Raw genomic sequence first — 17,257 nt, forward strand, 5'->3', positions numbered from 1 at the left:
GGCAGCACAGAGAGGCTTCTTTATTCCAAGGATCTCATCTTGCAAGATCTAACATTTCTATCCCCAGGCATTCTCCACCTGCCTATCCAATCTGCTAAATAGAAATCATGGTTCCTTCTTACAGACTCCTCCGCCTTCCCTTCTTTCTTCTTTAATTCTGCAATGGGGCCATGGGGAGAAAGAAGGAAGAAGGAGAAGAGTAGCTTTCTCACTAGTCCCCAGGCGACAGCCACTGGAACTGACTTATCCTTGAAGTTCTAGCCCATAAATTCAAAAGTGCTTCTTACTTTCTACCCTTGTCCCATAATCAAATAGGCCGCAGGGCAACAAGGGGCAGAACTACAAATCAAGGCTTCAGGACATCTTCTAACATTTCAGAGCCTCCACCCAGCCAAGAGGCAACCCCATTCCTAACTTTCTACCTACCCGGCCTACACCAGAAACTGCACCCCTCAACCAACCTCTTAATCCTACTTGAAACTTGGTCAACTAGAACAGGCCTTTGGCCTATCGGCTAGCCAATCTTTTACATCTGTAATGCCAGCAATAATCCCAACCAAACTACAGCAAACCCAGAATAGAACTCAGCCCCTTTTCTTTTCCTATGGAAGGTTCTAACGCATTCACTGGTTCCAGACAGGAATGCAGTGATGGGAAGACCAGGTCACAGACCCAGCTTTTATAAGGTAAGGTTACCACGCACCATCACTTCTAGAGGCAAAGAAGGTTCTGGCATCTGGACGCTTGCCAGAAGATATCCAAAACCTATTAAAGAAGGGCTCAACTCAATAGAGAGAACCCCAAGTAACATTCAAACCCAGATGCCTCTGTAGTAAAGGATGGGTTAACACTCTTAACCATCTAATCAAGCCAAAGAGTTTCATGATTCTTCCCTAGGTCATAACATTCACAGAGACTGGGCAGAGTCAGAAAAAGTCGCATCATCTCTGATAAGGAATGTCTGATCTCTCCCCCATGGAGCGATGAACTCAGTGCTAAGAACAGGCCCCTGTGGGAGGACGATGGACTCAACTTGAGCCCTGGTGGGTCTCTGCCATTATAGATGAATACAGTAGAGCCAAATCCAAGTGACCAGATTAATGGGTCATTTTAGATTCTGGACCATCTTGCAGAAAAAGCTGCCAGCCTCCACTTGGAGTGATACAGAATCTGGATACAGAATCCCTTGCACCCACAGCCTCCAGGAGGCTTTATTATTACCTCCATTTTGGGCTCAATATAATGGTCCCTATTACCCTTGAAGAACCAAGAAATGTCTGTATCCATTGCCAGACTGCTAGAGAACCTACAACATCCAGAATACCAGAGAGGGTTTCTGACCCAATTCCACAATCCCGCATGTTCCCAGAGCTGCCCTAGAACAAATAAAGGTCCCAGACCTAGAATTACAGGGGCAGGACACAGATAACCCCTTTTTCCATTTTAAACAAACTAACAAGCAAACAAACAGGAGAAAGAACAAGTCTAAGGATAAAACTTATGACAGAATTAATATAAAATACCCAAGGCGAAGGAGAGAGCCCAGGCTAGTAATCTCTGCCAGCAGAGCTGTGATCTCACCTTCTGTGTTTCTGGTCACTTTTAATCACACTTGTGGAAGAGGGGAGTGGGAAATGCAATTGAATGAAGGCCCTGGTGCCACCCAAAGGCCTCAATAAATTATATTTACAGATAAACTGAATGCAATGGGGGCCACAGGTGGAGGGCTATTCCCTTGGGGAGACCAGGACTCCAATCTCTCCCCTTTCCCAGCCCCTAGCTAGCTCTCTCCTCAGAAACAATGTGGCTTGTGGGGAAGAGGTTTTGACCAGCAAAACAGAGGCAGATCTAGCCAGGATCTGCCACCCCCTGCTCTCCCCAGCAAGAAATTAAGATGGTGGCAATTTCTGATACCAAAGTGGCCTTGCACACCCCTATGCCCAAGCCTGATAGGGAAGCAAGGCCTGGGCCTGCAGCTTTCCCACCCACAGGAAGCAAGTGGGGTCTGGGCCTGCGCTCAGCTAGGGCCCCCCCAGAATGTGGTAGTGCACTTTGGTGTTGGTAGCAGCTCCGTGTTTCTGGCGCAGATGCAGCCGCAGTTGACTCTTGTGCCGGAAATGCAGGCCACAGGGGTCGCACTGTGGGAGGACAGCTGGGTCAGGTCCTGCCTCATCCACAATCACCTTTTAGGTGTTGAGCCGGGGCGGGGGGGCGGGGCCTGTCCAGCTCTCCCAAGAGGGAACTGTCCAGCGGAAGATCAGCTCTTTGACTCTCACATTCTCCCAAATCCTCAGGGGTGATTGACGGGATAGGCCCCGCCTTATTTAGCAAACCTTTTCCTACTTGTAGCTCCTCTCTGAGAAAACAGCGCTCAGCCCAGAGGCATCACTTCTATACCCGCCCATCCCTACTCCCAGCCTCCACCCCTTATTTGCTTGGATTCTTCCGGCCACCACTCATTTCTAAGAGATCCAGGGACAGCCAGGCCTGCACCTCTCAGAGCCCAACCCTCGGCAAAGCAGAGGTAATTCTAAGGCACTGGGCAGGCCAGGTTGGGTACCCACGTGGTAAGGCTTCTCTCCGGTGTGGATGCGAACGTGGCTCTTGAGGGTCTGCAGGTGGCGGAAGCGGGTTCCGCAGGTAGGGCAAGGATAGGGCTTCTCCCCCGTGTGGATCAGCACGTGCGCCCGCAGATGTGCCACCTGGGAGGGAGGGGACTTCAAGTCCTGTCTCTGAGAGGGACAGATCCCTCCCTATTGGCCCACCCCACCTCTTGCAGGTTTGCCTTGGAAGCCACTTGGAGGCTGGCTCCGTACCTGTACAAAGCGTGAGCCGCACGTCTCACACTTATAGGGCTTCTCTCCTGAATGGATGCGGCTGTGCGTTTTCAGGTTTGCTGGCCGGTTAAAACGGGCTCCGCAGATTGAGCAGTGGTAAGGCTTTTCCCCTGGAGGCAGGGAAGATGGGAGGTCAGGGACTCTGCCCTAGGACAGCTGTGGGCTTGACGGCCAGGGCCCTCTCCTCCCCTACCTGTGTGCACTGTGCGGTGACTGGCCAGGTTGCCCTTGTAGCGGAATGAAGACCGGCACAGCTGACACTTATAGGGCTTGTCTTCATCCCCAGGAACCAAGGGGTCCAGCCCCGATGAGCACCCAGCCACAGCCTCACAGTTCTGGCAGCTGAAAAATTCACTTCCTAGGAAGGGGAGTGGGTAACGGCAACCATAGTTATTAATGAGGGCTATCTAGGTACTACGGAATCCTCAAACCATGCAGTAGCAGGCTTTCTTTTTTCCAACTTATTGTTAAGACTTCTGGGGCTGGTTCACCTTGCTCAAGGCCAAGTAAGAAGATAGTAAGATGAGCCAGATCTGACTCCACATCCGTCTGACTTGAGTACTCAGCTAATCTCCTCTTCAATAATAGTGGTGGTGGCCAGGCGTGGAGGCTCACGCCTGTAATCCCAGCACTTTGGGAGTCCATGGCGGTCGGATCACAAGGTCAAGACATGGAGACCATCCTGGCCAACATGGTGAAACCCGTCTCTACTAAAAATACAAAAATTAGCCAGGCATGGTGGTGGCACATGCCTGTAGTCCCAGCTACTCGGGAAGCTAAGGCAGGAGAATCGCTTGAACCTGGGACATGGAGGTTGCAGTGAGCCAAGATCACGGCACTGCACTCCAACCTGGCGATAGAGTGAGACTCCATCTCAAAAAAAAAAAAAAAAAAGCAGTGGTAGATGGAGGCCCCTGCTAGTGGGAGGAGGTTTCAGTTTCTCCTCCTTTTTTGTCTTGTTTTGTTTTGTTTTTTTTGTTTTTTGAGATAGGGTCTCGCTGTGTTGCCTATGTTGGAGTGCAGTGGTGTGATATCGTCTCACTGCAGTCTCCACCTCCCGGGTTCAAGCGATCCTTCCACTTTAGCCTCCTGAGTAGCTGGGACTACAGGTGCGCACCACCATGCCTGGCTAATTTTTATTTTTATTTTTTGTGGAGACCAGGTCTGACTATGTTGCCCAGGCTGGCCTTGAGCTCCTGGGTTCAAGTGATCCTCCTGCATTGGCCTCCCAAAGTGCTGGCATTACTGGCATGAGCCACCGTGCCTGGCTAAAATCTCCTCCTCACCGGCACCACTCTGAGTGACAGCCTGCCAGAGAGGCCCTGACAAGCTTTGGGCTGATCATTTCAGCTCCGAAAGAGGACAGGCCAGAAATTCTCAAACTTTGCTGCTCATTGGAAGCACTTGGAGAGCTTTAGAAAAATACTGATGACTCGTTCCCAGGTCCAGATATTTCAGTCTATGGAGTGTGACCTGGGCGGTGGGAGTTTAAAAGCTTCCTAGGTGATTCTAATTTGTAACAAAGTTTAGGAACCATTGGAATAGGCCTTTCTGGGGGGCTTTTTTGGCACCAACTTGCCTGGAGCAGTCATGGGAGAAAAGCCAGGAAAGAGGGTCTCTTACCCGGTAGTGGACGAGCCCGCTCAGAGGGTGATCCAGAGGTGTCTTGAGCCTGGGATGTGAGGAGGTGGGGAGTACTGGCCGGAGCCCCACATTTGAACTGCACAGTGGCAGCAGTTGGAGAGAGCCTAGGCAGATGGCAAGGCCCAGGGGAAAGGGTTAAAAGAGATTGTATGGATGGGGGATGGGGGTTCTCTCCTGGGAAATGTGGAGCCAAAGGCCTGCCCTCTGGAGATGAGCCAATATTGTTGACCAATGAGCCACATCCATCGTACTGCCCAAGTGCCACCCTACTGAATAAACCTGGTCTCTGGCCAGCTCCTTAAGGTGAGCTAGTGTCTCTGAAACACACCTCCTATTTCCCTTCCTCCTGACCACGAAGGCCCAATGACTCTGTCTTCTAGCTGAGGCCAGCTCTGACAAATTCTTGAGGTTCTAGACTCTGTACCTGCTCTGGGGACCAGGAATGGGTCCTTCTTCGCTGCTGCTGCTGCTGCTGGAGGCCTCATCTCCACTGGGGAGCCTGGCTTGGGGGCAAGGTTGACCAGAACTCCTCTCCCCGACTAGGCTTCCTGCTTGGGAGGCCTGAGAGTTTAGCACGATGTACTTGTACTTTTTCCAGTTGCAGGCCTTGGGGTCGGGGCTGGCTGGACTGGGGGGGCCTTGACTGCAGCTTCGAGATTCAGTAGGTGGGTCTGGGTGTCCTTCGGAGCGCCTGGGACTGCCTGGTGGAGGGGCCGTTGGGGGTGTTGGGGGTTCTGCTTCCAGGGGCCGCAGGGAGATGCCCAGAGGTTCATAGCTGGGGAAAATGTGATGAACGTTAGTGCCATTGCCTAATCTCTGCCTTTGCCCTTAACACCTCACCCACAGAGAACGCCGAGCCGGGGTCCCTCACCTGGCCTGGATGAAGCGGTGGCATGCCTGGACCACGTGCTCCATCTGTAAATAGGTGGCGGCCGCAAGGACTGCAGGTGCAGTGGCCGGAGAGAGGCGCAGGCGCGAAGTGTACATGAAGTCCAGTAGGGGGGCGAAGCCTCTCGCTTCGGGACCCCCGGGCAGAGACAGCACGTCCACCCCGACTCCCGCACGGCCCCGGAAAATTGAGTAAAAGAAGCCACTGGAGAGAGAGCAGATAGGTCCCTTAGGGGCTGGGGAACCAAGGGAGACACGCGCCGCCTTAGGAAGCCCCGCCCCCTGAAAAGTCCCGCCTCCTCACTATCACCCCGCCCCCAATTCTCGGACGCTCCGCCTCCTGCTTCTGAAAGACTTGGCTTCGGATTCCCTCTCAAAGGCCCTGTGGTCCCACCCCTTTCCCACTTGGCCCCGCCTCCGCCCCGGCCCCACCCCTCGAACCTGCAGGCTATGAGAACTGCCTTGTGTGCCCTGAGGGGTTGCCCGCCAACCAGCAGCGTGACGTCAGTGAGGATCCCGCGCAGGCGCAGCTCGTTGAGGTTGCCCAGCACGTCGGAGGAGTGGCGAGTGAACTCGCGGACGTAGCCCAGCGCTCCCTCCGGGGCGGCGGGGGAACCCATAGCTACGCAGGCCTGTAGAGGCCGTGGAAAGTGCTCTGGATCCAGGCAGTTCTAAGACGCCTTCCCTCCTCTGTTTGCCTTTTCCTTCCGAGGTGCAGCTAGAGCTAGGGCCTCCAGCCCCTAGCCCCGGCACACGCAGCCTCCCTCCTAATTCTTCTTGTTCATTATACCCTCTACGACACCCTCGCTCCCTTGCCTCTTCCAGATCCCACAGCGCTTGGAGCCAGCTGAAGGTTCCACACCGATGCGTCGTTGGCGAGCGTGGGGAATCCCGCGCCCATCGCCCTGGGTTCGACTCCCAGTGCCCCTCCAGCACCGCCACTCCCTTCTGCCCGCCTGTGTCTCAGGTGTCCGACCCTGCCTAGAGATCTGACGGCCTGCCGTCCACACAACTCCAAGCCCCAGCCGAGGCTCTCTTCCCCGAACTACGGAATTCTGCGACTCCTATCTAGTCCCCAGATCCCTAGCTTAGCCCAATTTCTGGGACTCAGGCTTGCTGATGACAAGCTCCATACAAGCTCCAACCCTCTTGGGGGACCCAGGAGTCTGGCTCCCTCAGTCTCTTGTTCTTACCCCCGTCCTGCAGGGGCCCGTCTTCTCTTCTTAAGGGGGGCGGGGTCTCTCTCCCCTCTTGGCCTCGGCTCCTTTATCTGGCCGGGATGTCGGGGGCGGGGGTGGAGGTGGGGTGAACGCCTGGGTCTGTATCCTTCCTTCCTCCCTCGCTCTCCAGATGGCGAGCCCAGGGCGGGGTCTCCGTCTCGAGGGCGGGACCTCAGAAACAAGGGGTGGTCGTAACGTAGGGGGTCTTGGGGTCACTGCAAGTGGACACGAGGACGGGGATATTGGAATTGGGGAGGAGATTAGGGATATCGAGGTTGGAAATACGGGAGTCTGAGTCGTCGGAAGGCCTGGGCCAGTGAAAATTGGTGTTTTGGCTTTTGGGAGGGTTTGCCGGGAGCCAACCTTTGCTGCAGGACAAAGTGCATAGGCACCCCCTCTCCCCTTCTTGTACTGTGTTAAGGGAGAAAAGGGGGAGCCCAACGAGACAGCAGGTTTGGGCAGACGACAGTGGGCTCCCGTGGGGTCTCAGACGGGGGAGGGTGTGGTGTGAATGACAGGCTTCTGTACCCAGGTCTGCAAAAAGGGAGGCTCTGGCCGGGCGGGGTAGGGAGAGGGCGGATATGATTTCTAGTCGGTTTCCTTCCATTGTCCTGCGACCGGACGGCTCCGCCAGCTGCTTCCCCTCGAGGAGGTGGGGAAAGCCCCGAGGTGGGGGTGGAGGGGCGAGAGACGCTCGGGAGACCTAGGCGTCCGGCCTCTCTCGCTCCCAACTCTCTTCTGAGTCCTTGTAGGGATCCAGAGAGACGGACTCCCGCCCAAAGCCCGCTCGCTTTCCCCCAATCCCAGCTCATGAGGGCCTCGGGCACCCGCCCGTCGGCTACGCTTGAAGGCTGGCGGGACGCCGGGGTCCAGCGCGGCAAGTAGGCAAGGCTCTGCAATGTGCGGCTCCTTCCACGAGGGGGCGGCCGAGCACTGGCCTCGCCTCGCCCCTCGTCTCCACCCGGCCCGGGGTGCGCTCAGACCCAGGCGCAGGATCCATTCGGTCTGGGCGGCTGAAACCTTTAGCCTCCTCCCCTTTGCGCGGGTTTAGTTTGCACCTCTGTCTCCTAGGAGGGGACTAGGGTTGGGCGGAGGGAGCTAGAGTTAGGAGACCGAGGGGACTTTCCCCTCAGGCTGGGGTTCCTACCTGAGGTGAGAAATCGTGGGCTTTAGGAGCCAGGGGAATGGGTGGGACAAGAAGGGGGACCTGAGCCTGGAAACTCCGGGTTTTCTTTTCGAGTTAAGCTAGACACTGCTACCCAGATGTCTTTGGAGGTGACTTTTAATTGAACATTAATATTAAAATTAGATGGGGTAAACGAGAAAACAAGGAGGAGGGAGAGAGGGCAGGAGGGGCTTAACAACCCTAATTTGAAGTCCCTGATCTGAGAGACGGGCATGGATCACACCCTCATATTTTGTTTCGGGAGACATTGCGGGGAGGCAAGGCAAAGCTCACTTGGAGAAGGGGTGCTAGAGCTGAATCCAGCTGCAAGGCAGAAACTTCCCGGATTTGGGCTGGGAAGAGTGTACAGTCGGCCAGGATTGACCGACCATGGTCCATGGGGCTAGATATCAGGCCGGGGGCCCTCCCCTTCAGACCGGAATGTGTCTTCATTTGAATGCATGAAAGAACAGCTGAGAAACCGGGAATTGGGAAATTCAGGACGATGAGGTGGCTTTGACATGTGAGGGTTATTTAGGTCTCTGCCCAGCTTGGAGATGAGAATTAGACTAAGGGCTCCCTCTGGCATCAGGAGGGAGTATTATTTGGTCAGTTGTGGGGTGCCTGTTTATTATGGGGTGTTGATTTGATTGTGAGCATCGGTGGCTGCATTCAGCCTTTGAGGCCTATATGGTAAGTTTCAGGTATGGGGCTGACTTTGAAGCTACATTAGTTCTGGGGGTTCTGACACCCACAATTTGGAGATTGTGCTCATCTGTGTCATGTTGGACTATCAGCAGAACCAAAGTACTCATGCTGATTTGGGGGTGCAGTCTATTTTGGGGTGCCATCTATGTTTCAAGGCTCAGATTAGATTTGGGGGATAAGAAGTTCAATTTGGAGTTTTAAAAATTAGTTTGAGGTGGAACATTACAGGAAGCTGGGAGCAAGTTCGAGGCTGTCTGTGATTGGGGGTCCGGGGAGGGGGGAGCAAACTTTTATATTTGAGTATTGTGGAAACTCATGTTCCACAAAGTGGAAAGACGTGGGTATTCCTGTGTATCTATGGATACCCAAGAAGCTTTTTCCCCGGGGGAGAAACAAGGTGAGGGCCGTGAAGACAGGAGACTAAAGTTCTGGGGTGTCCTTATTTTGGGGGTGTTTTGTCACTCTGGATGCTTTTGGTGAAGCTAAGGGATAATCATAAGGTGAGACTGATTTGGGGGTTTGCTTAATTGGGACCCTGGTTTGGGATGTCTTTTGCTTCTAGTACTCTCTCACCCCAGATTCGAGAAGTTTCTTTAGTGAACCCCCAAATAAGCCCAGGATTTGAAGGGAGAAACTTGGAAAGGGTGTGGTATCTCCTTTTATTATTATGTGGCTTGAGGGAGAAGTGAGGGAGAAAAGGCGGTTTCAGACTCTGAATCCCAATTTCTTAAGGGAGCACCCCTTAGTTTGGGGGAAGTTGGAGGAAAACGGGGTGTCCCTTCACAAAGTGGACACCCCTGACCAGGGCAGTGCTGTTGGAACTGTGGCAAGCGGGGGTGCTGGTGGGGTACAAGGAGGTGATTCTTGTACCCTGATTTTCTAGGATGAGCCCCAAACAGAAAGCAGACAGAGGACTGAGAGTGTGGGTGAGATGGGGGGGAGGGGTTCCCCACGGCAGCCGGGGCTACAGGGTAAGCCAGGCCAGCTCTTCGCGCCTGGGTCCCTTCTCTCTTCGGCTCTCCTCCCCTCTCTCCCTCCCACCGCCCACCCCCCCAACCCAAGAAAAAAAAACTGCCTGTGCAACAGCAATGGCAGATTCCAATCCTCCAGGCTTTCCTAAACCACCACGGAGACCAGCCAGGGGGGAGGGGAAGGGAGGAACGGGCTTTCCTGCTTCCTTAAGACAGGGGCAATGAGCTTGACCTCCTGGCCCCTAGCCCTTTGAGGAGTGCTTCCCCCCGGTCTGGAAGCCAGGTGTCCTGGACCCTAGCCCCCGAGCGGTGGGGGGGGCCTGGAGAGACGGGGAGGAGGAAGGAGGGAGTGACTTCCAAAATTGGCATCGGGACAGAGCAGGGCTGGCGGGAGGCAGGCAAAAGACGGAATTTTCCTGAAAAAACGGGGGTATCTGAGGACCCCAAATTTGGGGAGCTAGTCCAGGACCGTCCTCCCAACATCCTAGATTTTTTTGGGATTTTTTGGGGACCCCGGGACCCCTCTAGATGGGGTGAGGAATGTAGTGTTGGGTGAATCTGACTGGGGCATTGCAGCTGCCTCTCCCGCCGAGTTGGAGACGGATGGGCTGGGACGGGTTTTGGGGGGGTGTCCCCAATTCTGACTGGGAGTGGAGGAACCCCTCCTGAGCTCTCTTGTGGGGGTGCCCCCTCCCCAGGGCACTCCCCAGTCCCTGAGCCAGCCGAGAGGAAGGAGGCCAGCGATGCGACTGGGGCGGTTCCTTTCTCCTGCACCCCAAATGTGAGGGATGCACCCTAAATTTTGCTCTTTTCAAAATAGGGGACCAGGATCTCAGGGGAGAGTAGCTGAGGTAAGTGGGGAGGGAAGTGTCCTCTGTTTTCAGGAGAGACGTGGCGGTTGGGGGGGAGGTTTGGAGGTGCGTGCTGGGGTGGGGTTGGCTTTGTGAGTCCTGGAATTGGGGGGATGATTGGAGAGGCTTTCTCTTACACCCCTAAACTGCAGCCCCCCAGACGGAAACCAAAGGCTGAGACCAGAGAGCCCCCCAACATCCCCAGCCGTTAGGATAGTGTTTAAATTTCTCTTTCACCCCCCACAAAGGCTCTGCCGAGGTGGGAGCTGGGGGCAACTGTTAGTTTGGGGGCTATGGAGGGTGGTGGAGGAGCAGGCGGCCTTGGCAAGATTTGATGGAGGACAGATAGGGGTGTCCGGGAGGGCTCTGGCATCTTCGGGGGCCTAAAAAGACTGCTTACATACACCACCTTAGATCTTTCAGATTGCTAAGAGTTTTGGGGGGTGTGTCGGAAGAGGGGGTGGTAAAAGATGCGATGGGATATGAGAAGATAACTTCTGGGTTTTAGAGGGTCATATTTTGATTTGCAGAAGGGATTTGGGTCCTTGGATTTTGCTTTCCGAGGGGTGTTTTTAAAAAATCAAGTCTTGGACAGGAGGAAAGGGCTGAGGGAAGGCCTGGAGTTGGGGGTGGGGAGAGCCATGTTTGTCTCAGCTTAAACGTGGCTCTCTGGGGTGGGCCCGCCTGCCCTGGCCTGGTGGATGGACTGATGGACGTGGCTGTGGGGGCCGGCTCAGGTCCTGAGGGGCCCTGGGGAGTGGGAACAGCACTGGGGGTTGAATACCTGGCCCCCCAGGTCCAGATGGCCCTCTTCCTGGGCTCTGCTGCTCCCCTTCCCCCTGGTCTCCATTTCCTGCCTTTGGCCTCCATCTTGTGGCAGGCCCAGGGCCCAGGGCGACTTCCGGCCCCCCTCTCCCAGCCATGTTCCGGCCCCACCACCTCTGGACTGCCAACTCCCAACCCTGCTGGCCTTGGCCCTCTGTCTCTCCTTGCTTTTCTCTTGGGTTCTGACCCCGGGAGAGGAAGGACGGACACAGGAAACCTTGGGTCCCTGCCCTTGCTGAGACAGGAGGCAGTGTGTTGGTCCCCCCAGTCATTCCCTATTTCTTCTGCCTCTGACCCCACCCTAGGGATCCCCTGAGCTGAGTTCCTACAGAGGGAAGATGGTCCAGTCTTCCTATACTGTGAGCTCATCCCCATGGTCCATCACCTTCCAGTTGCCTGCTCAGTCCGTCCCTGGTTCCTCCCAAACGTTTTTGGGGGCCATGTTTGCCTTTTAAGGCTTCTCTATCCCCCTGCTCCTGGAGGTGGTGCTGGGGTCTTCCCAGCACTGCTGTGTGCTCTCTTCCTCTCAGCCCACCCCGGTCCTGCTCCCGCCCCAGCAGCACACTGTGGTTTGTACGGCACTGTGGCCACGTCCAAACCACACTGTGGTGTTAGAGCGAGGGTGGGGGAGGCACCGCCGAGGCTTGGCCCTGCGAGGCCATCCTGGAGAAGTGACACAAAAAACATCTGGGGCCTTGTGACAAACTTCTTGCCAGATGGGGAAGGAGAGGGTGGGGTATGTGAGCACCCCTCTAAAATCTCCAGGGCAGTTTCCAGAATACTGACGGCCAGAGACCCTGGGAGCACGTTCTGCCTCGAGAGAACAAAGTGGAGTCTTTCATGCCCACACCCAGCTTCCCTGGCTCTAGCAGCACAGAAATATTGGCACAGGGAAGCAAGTCTGCCAATATTGGCTGTGCTGCTCCAGGCAGGGTGGTGAAAACTGCCGAGGAGGGGCTGAGCCCCCACGGGCCGAGGAGAGAAGAGGGAACAGCCCTCTCCTGCTAAGAATGTTAAGCAGACAGCACGAAGCTGAGAGGGAAATCTTTATTGTTTTCTGTATAAAAATGTCCATCAGATGAAGGTCAAAGGGGTTGGGGGCAGATGCTTATGCGGGAACAGCGAGGTGGCAGCCCCAGCAGCCTTTCAGCCCTCTCTCGTGCAGGCCTTGCTCGGAGTCCCAGGAGATCCACAGGTCCAGCGTGAACAGTGAGAGGTCAGAGGTGGAAGGCTCAGCAGGAGAGGAGAGGAGGATCAGCAGAGGTCATGAGAAGGCCAGAATCCAGGGTCAGGCTGTCTGGAACAGGAAGTAAAATGGGCCGAGATGGAGCGAGCCCCCAGTGTGCCTCCGAGGCCACTCCCAACTCCCTGAAACAGCCTGCTACGTACTGACCCAATGCCCTGCGCTGTGTATGAGAGCACCTTCTCCTCCGAAACCCCTGTACAAGGGAGGGGCCCCTGCGGAGACCGTGCCCTGCCATCCAGGTGAGCCCTTTCTCCCCCACCCTGTCAGCTGTGTGGGAGGAGGAGGACTCCTACCCTGGTCGAAGTTGAGTTTCTTAGCTGGAGGAGTTTCTCCTAGCCCTTCAATATCCACCAGGTCACTGTTGGCGTCGGAGTCGTTCAGAGCACTGAGTGTCACATCTGGGAAGGGGGCATAAGCTAGGTTCTAGGTTCCCCTGACGGCCTCTCCCCCAGCCCCGAGCTTCCCAAAGCTTCGTGCCTCCCCTCCCCTCTGCCCCTCTCTGGGAACTTCCACAGGGACAGGAAGAGAGACTGACCCTTCTTTGACCCAGGCCCAATTCTCTCACTGAACCGCAGATGGACTTTTAACCCCTAGGTAGCAACTCCACAGCCCTCACCAGCCTTCTGTTTCTTTATGGGGGGACCCCCGGCCTCGGGGACACTGGAGCTGCTGGGAGGAGGGGCAGCTGGAGGAGGTGATAAGACACCAGATGCCACCTTCTTGGGCCCTTTCTTGGGTGACTCAGCTGGAAGGGGGATGCCAGAATCTTCATATACCTTGCGTTTCACAGTGGCCTTTATCTGAGCCCTGAAGAAAGGAGAGAAGAGGTTAGGAAAGGAGTCGTCAGAGAGACGAACAGAAGAAGGGAGGGGAGGTGAAGGGGTTCTGGGAGTCCCTTGAAAAGAATCCAGCTCGGGGCCCCAACCCATTGGGAGGGTTCTCACTTTCCCAGAGTTTTACACTCACTCAGGGTGGGTGGAACGTGGCGAGTGGAGTCCCTGAGCTGAGTAGTGGGAAAGGCCCATCTCCTAATTCTCTTCTGGGAGAGACATCAGGTAAGGCTTGGTGATTTACAGGTGAACTGAGATTTTACTGATCAACTAGTTCAGGATCACCGTATCCCCGGAAACACTGCAGTGGGGTCCCCAAAAATTTATATGAATAACCAGGGGACTCCCATCATCAAATACAATAACTGAGCATCTCAGGCAACCTAAATTCACATTCTTGGAAGGACTACCACAGCATTTTAGGAACTTCTGACCAACTGTGACAATTCTGTTCTTTCAGTTCTCAAGGGCATTCTAAAAAACTAGTGACAAAGTAGGGAAGCAGCTGAGCTGGAAAGGAGTTCTGAGGACGATGGAACCTTGGGTAAGGAGGAAGAAGGCTGCCCACCCGCCCTTTTCTGGCAGCCACCCTCCCTCACACTGTCCGCTCCTTGATGACACCGCTGATGTGATTAAGATCGTCCCCAAATCGTTTCACAGCAGCCCTCAGCATCTCTATTTCCGTCTCCGTCCACTTCGCACTGTCAGAAGGGGAGAGGGGGGTAGCAGAAACGGGAGGGGGGTGTGGAGCCAGCCCACAGGCTATGCATCCCACAGCCAACCAGCCGCCTCCTTCCGATTTCTGGGACCCCTTCCACGGATGCATAAAGAGGTCCTCCACAGGGGCGGGGGGCGGGCGGGAACCTGGAGGACCCCAATCACAAGAAATCACAACCACCTCCACCTTAGACACCCCTTTCCACCATGAACGCTAAACGGCGGCTGTATACAGCACACTGAAACCAACTCGCCAAGAAGGGCTTTTCAAACAGACCCACCAACAGCCTGCAGCCGTCTGGGGGGAATTCCATGAACTGGGGTGGTTGGGAGTGGCGGTGGTTTGTGGTCGACCCGTTCGCAGCAGGGAGAACTGTGAAATAGGAGTCTGGGCTATGGGCCTGTCTGTATTTTTGTCTGTCATTCATTCCCTCATCCAACGATCATTTATTAACACCTACTCTGTGCTGTGCCAGGCACAAAGGGAAACTAACGTCTGTCCCTGTGCTAGAGAGGGTCCGTGTCTGTGACCGAGTCCAAGCGCCCGCTCTCAGCGTCCACGTCCCAGTCCGGGCTCACGTACCCCGCAGGGGAAGAGTCGGCCACAGGATGCAGCTGCATCGTCAGCTCCCCGAGCTTCGTGAAGGCGGCGCCGGCCGCCGAGAAGATCTCTCCGACCTGGGGGCGGGGCAGCGTCACGGGGGGCCGGCGCCCGCCCTCCCCGTCCCGCCCGGAGCCCCTAGCCCCACCCCAGGCTCGGCTCCCGCCCGCCCCCCGCCCGGGGCGGAAGAGCCGCGAGCCAAGTGGGGGGCCCGCCCTCCCGTGGCCGCCAGGGAGCGCTGTCCGCGGGGGAGGTCGAACCTTTGTGGACGCTGACGTCATGGCCCCGCGCGCCTCCTCACGGAGACGCCGCCGCCGCCGCTACACGGGAGCCGGGACCACGGAGAGCGGGGAGACGGAGCGGCTCAGGCCCCCGCGCAGGAAGTCCCGCCCTTCTCGCAGCGGATAGGCTCAACCCTGTGGCTCCCCGCCCCATCAGATGCAGTCTCTTCGACAGCTTGGCGCGCCCAGGCCAAGGGGGAAGCCTTCGCCTCACTTCCGCACCACTTCACTCCACTTCCGCTCAGGGGTCGGGACTCACCAGGCAGAGGCCGACCTCCAGCCTCAGCCCCGTGCTCGCCCCCACTGAAGCACAGACACAGGGCATAAGAGAGCAGATTCTCTTTATTGAGATACGGGACACAGCGAAGGGTGGAGAGACAGAACAGCCCCCCAGCCTCAGCCCTCTCCACGGGGGCTGGATGCCAGAGATGGGAGAAGAAGGGATTCAGTCTCTCGCCCGGGAAACCCAGTCCCGCAGAGGGCGCCGGCAAGGGTGGGACGCGACCCGGGTGACGCGGTGCAGGGAGTCTTTAAATAGAGGAGTGGCTGGAGCGGGGAAACGCGCCCGGGCCCTAGCGCACCATGTATTCCTTGCGCTTATTGAGCCGAACTTGGCAGAAAGAGAAGCCTCCGAGGAGGAGGTAAAGGCCCGCGGCGATGAAACAGTTGTAGCTGACTTGCTCGTAAAGGTTGTATATGTTCTGGGGGCCATTCCTGGGGGTGGGAACGAAGCAAAGGTGTCAGACATTAATAGCAGCCAACGTTTGCTGAGCAGTATGTGCCCGGCACCTGTCTAGGCGCTGTTACGTATATTACTTTATTCAATCTTCTTGACCATCCTATGGGGTGAGATCTGTCATAGCAGCCATTTTGCAGAGGTGGGCTGAGAGGCACAGAAAAGTAAAATACCTAGAGAGGCCACACCTAAAGTGGTGGGTTTGGAATGGCCGCTGAGGTCTGACTCCCTAGCTCCTAACCACATTCTCAAGAAAGCAGCTCTCCTCTCCCTGTTCCCTAACCTAGGGGCCCCAAGCACCCGACCTCCCAGACGTAATCTGACCTCGCCACCTCCCACCTGCTCCCAGCCCGCCTCCCCCACCCGAATACTTACTCAAAGTCTTTCTCCGTGAAGGGAACGTCCTCAATCAACACAGCGGAATGGACATTGAAAAATATTCCGAGCATTATCTGGAAAAGGGGAATGGGTAGGTTGTTGAATTCAGGCACCTGACCCCAAGTTCACTTCGTAAACCCCTCCCATTTCTAATGTTGCTACCACACCCGTGCCTAAGATGAACCAAAACGAGGTGCTGGTTACTGGATTCGGACTCAGCCACCTGGAACAGGGCGTGAGGTGGTGACATTGAGACAAGTGGCCGAGGCAAGGGTAGGAATAGTGACCAAGCCTTCTCTCCCAGGAACCCAGATTATCGTCCTCCCTGGAGGCGTCATCATCACGGGACAGTGCGCAAGAAGGGAGGGAGAATCGGCACTTCTTCATATCATTTCTTCTTGAAGTGGCGGTGGGTGGATTACTGGGAAAACAAGCCCCAGCTACCCATTTCTGGAACAAGCACTCTTTCCCCCCATGTCCTCCATTCAACTCAAGCATCTCTCAGGAACCCCGCTCTTGTTTATCCTACCTTGAGGGGTCTCCACATTTACCAGCCCCAGCTCCTCCCACTCCAGGGCCCTTTGCTCCAGTTCCCTTTTTTCTTTTTCTTTTGGGACGGAGTCTCGCTGTGTCGCCCAGGCTAGAGTGCAGTGGCGCGATCTCGGCTCACTGCACCCTCCGCCTCCCGGGTTCGAGCGATTCTCCTGCCTCAACCTCCTTAGTGGCGGGGATTACAGGCGCGCGCCACCACGCCCGGCTAATTTTTGTATTTTTAGTAGAGACGGGGTTTCACCATGTTGGTCAGGCTGGTCTCGAACAGTTCCCATTTTTCAATTTCAGTCTGCCTCCTTCTTCGGGGCCTGTAGATCCCCGGCCCCTCCGGCCTGCCTGCGGCCCAGAGTTTCCTTGCCTCCCAACCCTCCTAGCCCGGAGCCCCTCAGGCCCTCTCCGATCCTTGCTGGGGAGTCCCCTCACCAACATGATCACTCCCCAGGCGCTGAGGACGATGCCGCAGGCGGCCAGCTTCGGCCCACAGCACAGGAGCGACGCCATGAAGAAGGGAGTCGGGGATCGCCGAGGTGCAAGCGGGCTAGGAAAGCGGTGGGAGAAAGCCCAGGATGCCCTCGGAGGGGGGCAGAGGGGGCGTGGCCCCGGCCTCAACCATCCCGCCCGGGGGCGGCAGGAGGACAAGGCTGCACTCTTCTCAGGACTTTCGCGGGAAACGGCGCCGTCCGAAACCGAAACAGCTCCTGGGGAAACCCTTCTTGACCTCTGTAGCTAGGGCGTGAGTATTGGAAGAGCAAGGGTCTCCGGTTTCTTGGTCCCCTTCCCCCCGCAGACGGGAATGGAAGGAGCTGG

The 17,257-nt window shown here is 56.1% G+C and overlaps 3 protein-coding genes and 1 long non-coding RNA gene across 9 annotated transcripts; 1 reads left to right on the plus strand and 3 right to left on the minus strand.

Moving 5' to 3' along the window:
- On the minus strand, positions 1-6,654 carry BCL6B (BCL6B transcription repressor). The gene is made up of 9 exons (XM_033184838.1): positions 6,563-6,654; positions 5,811-6,001; positions 5,353-5,574; positions 4,906-5,256; positions 4,461-4,585; positions 3,031-3,195; positions 2,817-2,947; positions 2,565-2,702; positions 1-2,138 (listed from the first exon to the last, which is right to left on the minus strand). Exons 2-9 carry the CDS (start codon positions 5,987-5,989, stop codon positions 2,022-2,024), a joined length of 1,428 nt encoding a protein of 475 aa, XP_033040729.1. The 5' UTR covers positions 5,990-6,001; positions 6,563-6,654; the 3' UTR covers positions 1-2,021.
- Positions 6,655-9,877: 3,223 nt separating this feature from the next.
- LOC117067818 lies at positions 9,878-14,505 on the plus strand. 2 transcript variants are annotated; one of them, XR_004430857.1, is made up of 4 exons: positions 9,878-10,284; positions 12,275-12,594; positions 13,646-13,729; positions 14,414-14,505. It is a non-coding gene; the product is annotated as an uncharacterized LOC117067818 (long non-coding RNA). The 2 variants fall into 2 exon arrangements; XR_004430856.1 differs by lacking the exon at positions 14,414-14,505 and having other exon boundaries at positions 9,880-10,284; positions 13,646-13,844.
- Positions 12,139-15,141, minus strand: CUNH17orf49 (chromosome unknown C17orf49 homolog). 5 transcript variants are annotated; one of them, XM_033184844.1, is made up of 6 exons: positions 14,764-15,141; positions 14,486-14,580; positions 13,785-13,886; positions 12,972-13,162; positions 12,649-12,753; positions 12,139-12,406 (listed from the first exon to the last, which is right to left on the minus strand). In XM_033184844.1, the coding sequence occupies exons 1-6, from the start codon at positions 14,782-14,784 to the stop codon at positions 12,342-12,344; spliced, it is 579 nt and encodes a 192-aa protein (XP_033040735.1). In that variant the 5' UTR covers positions 14,785-15,141; the 3' UTR covers positions 12,139-12,341. The 5 variants fall into 5 exon arrangements, with proteins under 5 accessions (XP_033040735.1, XP_033040737.1, XP_033040738.1 ...); XM_033184845.1 differs by having other exon boundaries at positions 12,141-12,402; positions 14,764-14,918; XM_033184846.1 differs by lacking the exon at positions 13,785-13,886 and having other exon boundaries at positions 14,764-14,939.
- On the minus strand, positions 15,109-17,213 carry RNASEK (ribonuclease K). The gene is made up of 3 exons (XM_033184850.1): positions 16,874-17,213; positions 15,896-15,972; positions 15,109-15,498 (listed from the first exon to the last, which is right to left on the minus strand). Exons 1-3 carry the CDS (start codon positions 16,949-16,951, stop codon positions 15,357-15,359), a joined length of 297 nt encoding a protein of 98 aa, XP_033040741.1. The 5' UTR covers positions 16,952-17,213; the 3' UTR covers positions 15,109-15,356.
- Between the last annotated feature and the right edge of the window lie 44 nt (positions 17,214-17,257).

Source organism: Trachypithecus francoisi, unplaced genomic scaffold, assembly GCF_009764315.1.
Source record: "Trachypithecus francoisi isolate TF-2019V2 unplaced genomic scaffold, Tfra_2.0 Lachesis_group20, whole genome shotgun sequence".
NCBI classification, from domain to species: domain Eukaryota; kingdom Metazoa; phylum Chordata; class Mammalia; order Primates; family Cercopithecidae; genus Trachypithecus; species Trachypithecus francoisi.

Bases quoted from the DNA above. Each gene is read 5' to 3' on its own strand.
- BCL6B (XM_033184838.1), bottom strand. From the start codon at position 5,989: ATGGGTTCCCCCGCCGCCCCGGAGGGAGCGCTGGGCTACGTCCGCGAG. The intron at 4,586-4,905 runs GTACAGAGTCTA...CCATCTGCCTAG, and splicing joins ATTCCTGGTCCCCAGAGCAG to GCTCTCTCCAACTGCTGCCA. The intron at 2,703-2,816 runs GTACGGAGCCAG...CCTCCCTCCCAG, and splicing joins GCGGCTCACGCTTTGTACAG to GTGGCACATCTGCGGGCGCA.
- RNASEK (XM_033184850.1), bottom strand. From the start codon at position 16,951: ATGGCGTCGCTCCTGTGCTGTGGGCCGAAGCTGGCCGCCTGCGGCATC. The intron at 15,973-16,873 runs GTGAGGGGACTC...CCCCTTTTCCAG, and splicing joins CCTGGGGAGTGATCATGTTG to ATAATGCTCGGAATATTTTT. The intron at 15,499-15,895 runs GTAAGTATTCGG...TCCCACCCCCAG, and splicing joins TTCACGGAGAAAGACTTTGA to GAATGGCCCCCAGAACATAT.
- CUNH17orf49 (XM_033184844.1), bottom strand. From the start codon at position 14,784: ATGACGTCAGCGTCCACAAAG. The intron at 12,754-12,971 runs GTGAGGGCTGTG...CCCCCTTCCCAG, and splicing joins CATAAAGAAACAGAAGGCTG to ATGTGACACTCAGTGCTCTG. The intron at 12,407-12,648 runs GTAGGAGTCCTC...TTCCTGTTCCAG, and splicing joins GAAACTCAACTTCGACCAGG to ACAGCCTGACCCTGGATTCT.